Here is a 9,842-nt window from a genome sequence, read left to right as displayed (position 1 = left end):
GGTAATTATCCCTGAGAGGGAAGAAAAATATCCCCCAAAGAACTGCTTAAATCAACTATTAAATCAGGCAACAAACAGAAGTTCTCCAGTATCTGCATAGCTGGAGGACATAAATTTGTGCTACTATTTGCAGAAAGCTTATGTGCATTCCAAACGCTTGTCACTCGCCCTCCTGAGCCCAACAGAGCCCATTACCCAGGGACTTTATTCTTCGCCAAGCTACTTTTGTTAGTCTGAACTCCGAGAGCTAATACGTAGTTTCGACAGTTTTGTTTTTTTTTTAATGGACGATGAAATACCCGTGCGAGGGCTCCCGTTTCTAATGCTTTTCATAGCTGTTTGTTTGTTTTTGGTTTGGTTTGTTTTTCCCCGTTCCCCGCGCCCCCAGCGCGCCGTTTCCCTGGCAGCCGGGATTGTTTTGGGCGGAACCACCCGCGCGGCGCTGCGGAGGGGGAGCGGGGCCAAGGAAGAGCGCACTGGCGGAGGGAAGGGGGAGGCGGGGCGGCCGCCGCCGGGCCACGTCGCGGCCGCGGCGGGAGCGGACGGGGCCGGGTGAGTGCTGCCCTCGGCGGGCAGCGGGGCCGCGCCCCGGGCCGGGCCCCGCCGCTCGTCGCAGCGCACGGCCCCGGGGGCGGGTAGCGCTGGGTAACGCCTCCCCGCCGCTGCTCCCTCCCCCGGCTCCCCTGCCCGCCCCGGGGCGGGGGGCTCAGCCTGGGGCTGGGCACGGCCGCGGCCGTTGGCGCGCGCGGGCGGGGAGCGGGAGCGGGATCGGGATCTGGGCCGGGGCCGGGCTGGGAGCGGGATAGGGGCGGGATCGGGATCGGGGCTGGGCTGGGAGCGGGAGCAGGGGCGGGAGCGGGATCGGGCTGGGAGCGGGATAGGGGCGGGAGCGGGATCGGGCTGGGAGCGGGATCGGGGCTGGGAGCGGGATCGGGCCGGGCGGCGGCCAGCGCGGGCCGGGTGCGCGGGCGCGCTGCGGGAGGGAGCGGGAGCGGCTGGCGCAGCCGGCGAGCGTGCCCGGAGCGGCCCCGCAGTGCCGCTGTCGCCGGGCGGCACCGGCGGCCTAGAGCCGCCTCAGTGCTGTCGCTGTCCGCTCCCGGCGCGGAGGCACGGGCAGTGCCGCGGGATGCCCTAAGCCCGGATGGGTGTTCTTTCGCCTCCGCCACCCCACCCCCGCCTTTCCCGGGCTCTGTGGTTCACTGGGGTGACGTCCGTGGGCAGCTGCAGTGAACATACACAGTGCTTCTCCATGCCTGACACCCGGCTCCGAGGCGGGGATGCCTCCCTCGCATGCGGGGCGCGCATCTGGATGCGCATCACATCCTCGTTAAATAATTCCGTCGGTTAGTCCAGTTGTGGTGTGGGGCCGGAAAGTCCCTTTATATCTTTTAAATCTTCTTTCAGGCAAAGCAGAATGTCACATTGGAAATTCAAATACTTAATGCGGTCTCTTGTTAAGAACAGTTTTTAATAATTAGCATCTAAGATAAAGCAGAAAGTTAGCAAACAATAAAAGTCGTCTGTATTTCCTTACATAGAACTGAAGTCAGTAATTTTGCCATCAGAGTCTATTTGCAACTTTCTCTGCACCGAAGGTGCCAAATTTCTGGGGTAAAAACCGCAACCTAACAGTTCCTACGAAGCAAAAACTTTCTGGTATGTTACTATTAAAAAACTGAGGGCTGCACCAGCTTTTTAAAACATCTTTTCTTATTAGTATAAGGTTTTTACAGGCACATCTAAACTGGTAGAAAACTACTGCACTTTTACTAGGTTTTACATAGGTGTTTATTTCGTCTGTTGGTTTTCTGGACTTAAACACTGAATTTTCATTAATAAAACTAGATTGGTTTTTGATGTCAGATTTTTTCAATAGTGAGCAGGAACACATTCATCTCTGTAATTTTGCTGTATAATTCTGAGCTGAAGTTCTTTCACATCTCAGGAGTAATGGTCACTGCATGTTGCTTAATTAGATGCCTACTAGTAAAACCCAAGATTTCCCTCTGTGATATAAAAGATGAGAAATAAACAAGACCTGATGTTCTACTTGTTTACAGACACTGAAGTTTATGCTCACTTACTGCGACAAAAGAAAAACAAGGAATTTAGTTCAGGAAAATCCTAAGTGTGCAATTATATTTTGTCAGCTCAGTTTACTAAATAGTTATAATTGGGTAGGAAATTTTTTCACTTCCCATTGTTTAGTGCAAATTCTGTATGTGCTGCTCATAGTAATGTGAGTTTGATTTATATCTTTTATTAGTGGTCAGTAAAAGTGGGTTTTGTGTATGGTGACTATCGTGGCATGTTTAGCATAAAATCCCTGTATTACAGATGTAGAGTATAGCAACTCAATGAATATTGTAAAATACTGTGAAAAGAGCAAGAGGTTAATGTAGAATCACTTTATAAATAGAATATTGGAGAAGAACAAGCTAGGTTATTTTCAGGAAAGTATAGTAATTGTAAGTTTAGACTTTATGAATTTGTTTTGCTATTTTGTCATGCTGGCTGGAATGTCACTTTCCAGGTATGTGTTTTTGTCAGTCTTGGATTGTCTTATATTTACTAACATGGAAAAGATCCAATTTGATCAGGCAAAAATGCATTTTACAAAATTAATGATGGCTGAGCTTACTCAGACTGGGGCACAGTGGTTGCTGAACTTTGATATACAATTAAATCTCTCCTAAGGTGAGATTACACTAAGTAAACAGCCTTGTTCTTATCCTTGTTGATTAATGATCTATATTTACACAAGCCTGATAGTTGCTTTAAAGAAGCATGTCAAAGACTATGAAGCACTAAATTGGAAATGCCTATTAAACAATAGCACTGTCATGAGAGGACTTTATCGCTTAGTTTTATTGCCACAACAGGGTAGACACTGATTAAGTAAACAAACAGTTATGCATTCATTGGTGAATTTTGATAATTCTTCATTTTACAGGGCATGCTTGTAAACATGAGGCGACCCTAGCCTTTGGTAAGATGTTTGTTCCATTATAATAAAAAAATATGTAAGACTAGTATTTTAACCAACCTATGGGTTATTTAACCTTTGACCAGAAACTTATTACTTAGACTACTTAAATAGAATAGTACTATTCTAGAATAGAATAGTACTTAGACTAGATATGCACTTATTCCATTTTGCTTTTGTGTACTATATTGTCTCATATTTTTTGCTTTAAGAGCCCTTCAGTATTTAATTTCTTATTTCTAATTAGTTTTAGAGGGCTTGTTGAAATTATTCAGCTAATTATAAGATACTTTTCCATGTTTCTGTGGTCTTTAGTCAGTGATTAAAGTGATAGAATCTGTTGTATTTTTTAAATTTATTTAGTTTTCTGCTCTTCTAAATTATGTGCTTTCTAGCCAATTGTGAATTGACTATTTGGAAAGCAGCACTTAGTAACTGTAGTACTTTTGAAATGGCCATTAAATTTAACCAGGTATAAATTGCAAAAGCAGTTTTGTTTTTCAATGGTATTTTCTCTTTTAATTTATTGTAAGAAGTGTTATTTTTAACAGTTACTGGTTTAGGTGAGACAGTAGAGCTTTGCTGTCAGGAGTCAGAACATGTTTTAGATAGTGAAAATATTGCAACCTCATCATTGTCATTTCAGACATAGTTTGGGTGAGCGTTAAGTGGCTTGGACCAAAATGGTGTGAGAATAATGCAACCACACATCGTGACAGTGTTTAATGCTGTGTGCAGTTTGCTGGGATCAGTGCAGTCTGGGTGTGTGGTGAATGTGAGTTACTGGTGCCTAACAAAGGCTGTACCTAAGGAGAACTTGGAGCTGTTACCTGGTGGGCTGTGGGGGACATAGGTACCAGAGTTCCCTGCATGGAAGGCTAAGGGGAGCATCACACCTTCATGGGAACCGACTCTTCATTAGTTCTGCTGTTTACAAAACAGCTCTTTGTATTAAAGTTTTTTGTAGAACAGTCTGAATTTTCTTGATGAAAAGATAAACCTGTGTGATATTTTTATTTGCCTTCAAGCTTTGTTTGGATTGCATTTGCAGGCTTTTTTCCACAACCAGGAGGGCCTAACATTTTTTTTTTTCTTTAGAGAAGTGAGTTTCATGTAGTTGCTTGTCTGTTTTATAAAAGTACAAATGCTTTATATAAACATAAATATGTAGGGATTTGTAATAAAGTTAGATTTGCTAGCAGATACTAACCTTTGTATTGAAAACTATCAGCCAGCTTCCTCAGTGATGCTGTCAGGAGAGGAATCTGATTAGAATGGCTTCAACATAAATGGTTTCATGGGTCATTATTATTTAAATAAACTGTTGGGTTTTTTAGAAGGCTGGAGGACTGAAGTCCTGAATAATTTGGCTACCACCCAGAAATAGCCAAATAGCTAATTAAATTACTGTAATGTTGTTTCTTACTTACCCTCAAGTAATAAGTATCAGAGCTGGGATTTGATAGCAGAAAATTTCTAATAATTTAGACAATAGGGAAATACTTTTTTCTAAATAAAATGTAGTCATCCCTAATACTAATTAGCACAAATTTAATTATTAACTTGAAGTCTATGGACCACTTATGTTAATGACAGTTGTTAAATACTTTAAATAGAATGGTGAATTCTGAGGAAGAAACATCTGTTGTCTTGAGCCACTTCTAACTGAAGACTGAAAATGCGAGCAGGTAAGGATGCTTTGTGTTTGATTTTTTTGTACATATTTTATAGTTAGAACTAGGTGCAAATGATAGAAGTTATTTCTGTCCTATATAAATCCTTAATGCTCCATTGTCACCTTTTTGAATTCATGATTATGGCTAATTTTCAAAGTGGTTGTTTTTTTTATTTTAAATTCAAGGACTTTTACAAAGTTGTTATGGACAGTGGTAAATATGCTGTAGCTGAAGATGCAACAGCCTTTTTCAGTGGTGTTCCAGGTTGCATTTTGAATTCTTAGCTACAAATTAAGCATTACCTAAGGGGATCTAGATCATCTACTGCTTCAAGGGTTGAAATGCTGGTGGTGGCACTATCATGATTCACAGAAAGGCAAGAGTGCCAGCTCCTAGCTCTTACAGGTTTGTCTCAGGGTGGTGCTGCTCTGGTTTCCAGGCCCAATAAAAACCCTGAGCTTCTGCTTCTCCTGGAAGATAGTGTGTCACCTCTGCTCATAAACAGGGAGGGCAGTAATCTGTTCTCTGTTTTGGCCAGCCCAAGTTTTGTGTTGATCCTGATGCATGTGCTCTTCAAAATGTGTTTTCTTCAGGAGACAGGTTAGATGGTACTGACTTCTGCAACAAGTGAAAGACTGGTGTGTGTGTCTATGCAAAGCTGCTGAGTTATCCTTATATAGATTATGGTGCCAGTGGAAATCCTTACCAAGAATTTCACTTTGTATTCAGTTAAAATTTTCCCAGTAAATAATTCTCATCCTTTGCAATTTTAAAGCATGATTATCCACTTTTTTTAGCAATGGTGATTAATGAGATGGCGAATCATACTCTCAATTTCTTTTTGCAGTTGAAAGTGAGGCGAAGGCAAAAACCAAAGTCCGCTTTGAGGAGATCTTCAGACGCCATGCTGGCCTAGCAGATGCAAAGAAATCAAGGAAAAAGAAGTTTGACTCTCAAGAGAGTATTGTGGTGAGTTACAAAGCATGCAGTCTTTGTTTGGTTGCCTTCCTTAACAGAAGAAAGATCAGGAAAACGTACTGCAGAAAGGAGATGTAATCATTAAAAAAAATGAAGTGTGAAGTATGTTTCTGCATGTCCCCCTTGGTTTTGGTGTGGCTTTTATTTTCTTCTTTGTGTAACAGCAAAGTGTCCTTGTAAATTGAGGGTATGCCAAAATGATGTAGACTATAATGGTGGTGAAAAGAAAGTGTCACATGCAGGCGTGCACTTGCTTAATGTCCACCAGTACTTGTTTTTCCATACCCGTTTTTCATAAAATTTTTCAAATTCAGTACTGACTTTACTGGGAGTTAATGAGATGTTTGATAGCTAGTAGAATTACATCTGTGAAAGTATTTAATTTTGAGAGTACTACACCTGTGTAATACAGGCATATCTGTCTAATACAGCTGTGAATTGAAAATTGATAATATAATATTAGAGATAGTAATTGGTGGTTCTATTTTATACTTTTTTAAAATCTCAGTAATCAGTGAATTTCTGCATATTCTGAGCTTTGTGTCTTGAGTGGTTCCTTGTTCACAAGTCAACTTTTTTTAAAAGATTTTGACCTTAGCTTGTGACTTGCAGGTTAGGAAGGATTCTATCACCCCAACTTTATAGTTAGATGACATTTTTGTTTGTGGCATATCTGTCTCTAAACGAGCCTCAGAAATCCCTTTGAGTTATGGTTCATACTGTAGTCTTTTTCCTGAAGAGGAGAATAAAAGTTCAGTGTGAACTTGTTCTATATATACCTGATTATTGACTTAGAAGATTCGGAATTTGGAAAGAAAGTAAATGGTTTAGAAGACAAATGTTCTGTTTTTTTATTTTGCTCCTGATAGGTTTTATATTTTTAGTAATTTTTCTTACAATTGTGTCCATATCAGATTCTGGAAATTAATGTTCCTTCATTAATACTCATTTAAGACAAATGAGTGGTATTTCATGTATTATAATAAATGTTACATGTAGTTATATATATTAAATATATTCAGAATAGATACATTAAACTTAGTATTGCTAAATATTTGGTCTTAGTTTGACAATTTGAAGTTGAATTTTGTATGGATTTCAAAAAAATTTATATTCCTTGATGTATATGTTATTTAGTCAATAGTCTATACAAAGAATCAACTTGATGTTTAAAAATAGAAGGTGGGTTTTTTTCCCTTATTTACTAGTATGTATGTAAATAAAATACTAAGTTCTCCCTCAGTTAAGTTTACTTTTTTATGAAATGTGAATTTTTAATTCTGTAATATGTAAGTCTTTTTGAACACATATGTTCATATGCAGCTACATATTACTGGTAAATATTTTAAACTCTCTTTGGTTTTAGAATTGGTTTCCATTCTAGAAGTCTCTGATGTGAAACACTAGTGTTTTGGAGTTACGTAGAAACACTTAAAATCACGGTGACCTGAATCACAACTCAGTGGTATGCAAGAAAATTAAGAAGCATTTCTAGGATCAGTGTAGAAATTCAAATTTCTGGCTTTGTTGAAGCTATAAATGTTACAAATGAAAACGCTTAAAAATTAAGGATATGAGGAAAGCTTGTATTGAAACCCATTACTGACCGTTTGGAGTATTTCCTTAAAGTGTGACAAAGTTGCGGGAGCTCAGGCTGGTATTTTCCGTGCTGGTTACATTCAAGTAGAAATTTCTGTAAAAGCTTCAGCAAATAAACAGTAATTTCTCTGTGAAAAATAAATGTGTGTGGGAGTGGAAGAGTAGGTAGATGGACGAGGTTGGCTGGTTTTGTTCCCATTTTCTTCAGTTCATATGATTTAACTGTACAGAGTTTCACATATCTTGAAATAATGTGAAATTTGTCAGTGATGGTTGGCTTCATGTCATGCACTTGCCATAAATGGTCTCCCAGCTTTGATCAAAACCAGGTCACTGTTCAGAGCCTATTTCCACTTGAAATGTTCCAGTCTGTTTCCTTCGTTTGTCTTTGCTCTAGCCTCTCTTAGAGATTAATAAGACTTTTCCCCTTATCATCCACTGTTTCTTTGAAACCTGAGTTCTGGAGCTGCAGGGGGTTGCTCTGGTTTTAAATGACAGAAGTGAGGATAAGGAGAGTGCCTGCCTGCTTGCCGGATTTGCTTTGTGTGCCTGTTGCCTGGAGAGCCTGTCTGGACAACAGGGAAGAAGTCTGCTTGGAAGAGGAAAGATTGATGTCTGTAGGGCAGGATGAGTTTGAAGCCACAGCTGATAGGACTGAAGAGCTTGTAATGGAGATGGAAATATTCATCAGCTGTGGCCAATGAAAGTTCTGCTTTGCTGTTCAGTAAATAGCTGCTAGAGCAGTGGGTGTGAAGTCTGAAGGCACTGTGGAAAAAAACAAGCAATTGAGTCACAGTCAGAATGTGAATTTGCTAATATCTCTTCTAGGGCAGCAACCATATTTATTTTTTACCATTTCTGCCTCCTATTACAACTTGTTAGAATGAGGCAAGCCACAGATCAGACAAAGTCCAGGTACATTAATCTGTCTAAAGTCATCACGAAAATGAATGAATTTATTTTGTTCAATCTAAATTCTGTGGTTTAAAAGAGGATGTTTAAGAACTTTCTACCAGATGAAAAGGTTAGATCACTGTATGGAGGCAAAAATTTCTTTCTTAGACTGTAATCTGATCAGGTTATAATATTGGAAGGGACAGGCATTGGTAACTTGGGTTTTGTGTTCAAGGCAGGGCTGCAGTAGATTTATCTGGCTCATAGGCTGAAAGACACTGAATAATTGTCGAGATTTCCACTGGATTTTACACCTTTGTTTCTTCTGCATAAAATAGGAGAACTGATAGTAGTTGAATATATAATTGATCCATACATTTTCTCAATGTTTTCTGTTAAAATTTGGTGGAAAAATTCCAAGCCCATCATCTTATCTGTAAATTAAAGCTCTTCTAGGTTTGAGTGTCTATATTTTATAGCCTTACACAAGCAATGGCAGTAAAACTGGTTTCCTAGTACATTAAAATTTTCTTAAACATCCCACCCAACAAGCCATCATCACAAGAACATTCAGTAACAATTCAACTGTAAGTTAAAGGTCTTTTACAACCAGTGGGCTGGCAGTGTGTGTCCATCCCCAGTTTTTCAAGGTGTGCCTGTGTTATTATGGGTGGAAATTCAGGTACCTCTGTAAATCAGGTTACACAAGTTTCCAAATACCTGTGACAAACTCACTCTATACAATGCCAGTTTCCACTCAAGAGTGTTTGAGAAGTCCTTCTGAAAAGGTATAAGTCCTTTGAAAAGGCGTTGTCCCTGACAGCTCTGGGGCACCTAAGTGGCTCTATGAATCTATGATTTTTTGTTTGTAGGCAATAATAGATACCAAGTTCTAGTAAGTATTTCAAGCCAATTTTTGCATCAGGTAGATTTCTTTAAGGAGATTATTCTTGAGTATCAGAGTTATTTTAGAAACGCTTGACCAGGTCATAGATGAGGGCTTTTTTGTTTAGGATTTCTCAAATAATTCTACTACTTGCACTTAGTGGATGAGTGTCTTATCAAAGACAAAAATCAACAAGACCTTAGTTATTGGCCACAGTTGGGTTTTAATTGTCAGTGTGTTTTAATCTTCATTTCTCCTACTTTACAGTTAAAGTTATTCACAGAAATAAAGGTAAGGAAGTGAACGGTCTATTAGGAACTTTATTCTGTTTTGGAGGTTTTTCTTAGTTTACACAAAGCTTGCTCTTTAATACTTTTATTTTGCTTATTCTGTTCTGTATTTCAAGTTATTTCTATTAAATTTTCCACATCCTCTTGAATCATTGACTTACAAATAAATGTGATGTTAGTAGTTTCTTTAAGCATGTATAAGATGAAAAATGAAAGGACAATTTTTTCACACTTATTACACATATTGTTCCTGTTTACAAATGTTTGAGACAAACATGGTTCTGTGACTGGGAGTTGTATCCTGACTAGAAGGGAATAATGTCTTTGTTTATTGAGGAAGAAGGTCTTGGCAAATAAAACTTTGTAGGCAGATACATATATTTTCTCCAAACTCTTAAATTTGCTTTTGTTGTGTTTTAAAGCCCCTTCTAATTTTTCATGTTGAAGCTCTAAGAGAGTTTTCTGTAAGACAACAGCATAAATGAACCTCCGTGTCTTTGTCGAAGTTACATCAAAGAACAGAGATCTCTGTG

General features: G+C 39.4%; 1 protein-coding gene across 10 annotated transcripts in view; it reads left to right on the top strand.

Moving 5' to 3' along the window:
• Nucleotides 1-463: 463 nt before the first annotated feature.
• AHI1 (Abelson helper integration site 1) overlaps nt 464-9,842 on the top strand; it is an 83,885-nt gene continuing 74,506 nt past the window's right edge. For 5 of the 10 annotated variants that reach the window (XM_021540652.3, XM_021540648.3, XM_031504370.3 and 2 more), the window contains exons 1-4: nt 464-552; nt 2,954-2,989; nt 4,603-4,674; nt 5,510-5,631. In XM_021540652.3, coding sequence (XP_021396327.2) covers nt 4,665-4,674; nt 5,510-5,631 — 132 coding nt within the window. In that variant the 5' untranslated portion in view covers nt 464-552; nt 2,954-2,989; nt 4,603-4,664. Of the gene's footprint in view, nt 553-1,106; nt 1,344-1,528; nt 1,657-2,442; nt 2,534-2,848; nt 2,990-4,602; nt 4,675-5,509; nt 5,632-9,842 lie in introns of those variants that run through there. The other 5 variants (XM_085575238.1, XM_021540649.3, XM_077782199.2 and 2 more) reach the window with 5 other exon arrangements.

The sequence above is a fragment of the Lonchura striata genome, chromosome 3 (assembly GCF_050655825.1).
Source record: "Lonchura striata isolate lonStrDom1 chromosome 3, ASM5065582v1, whole genome shotgun sequence".
In the NCBI taxonomy this organism is placed as follows: domain Eukaryota; kingdom Metazoa; phylum Chordata; class Aves; order Passeriformes; family Estrildidae; genus Lonchura; species Lonchura striata.
The sequence above is the reverse complement of the archived record's forward strand: the minus strand, read 5'-3'. Positions and strand labels throughout refer to the sequence as shown.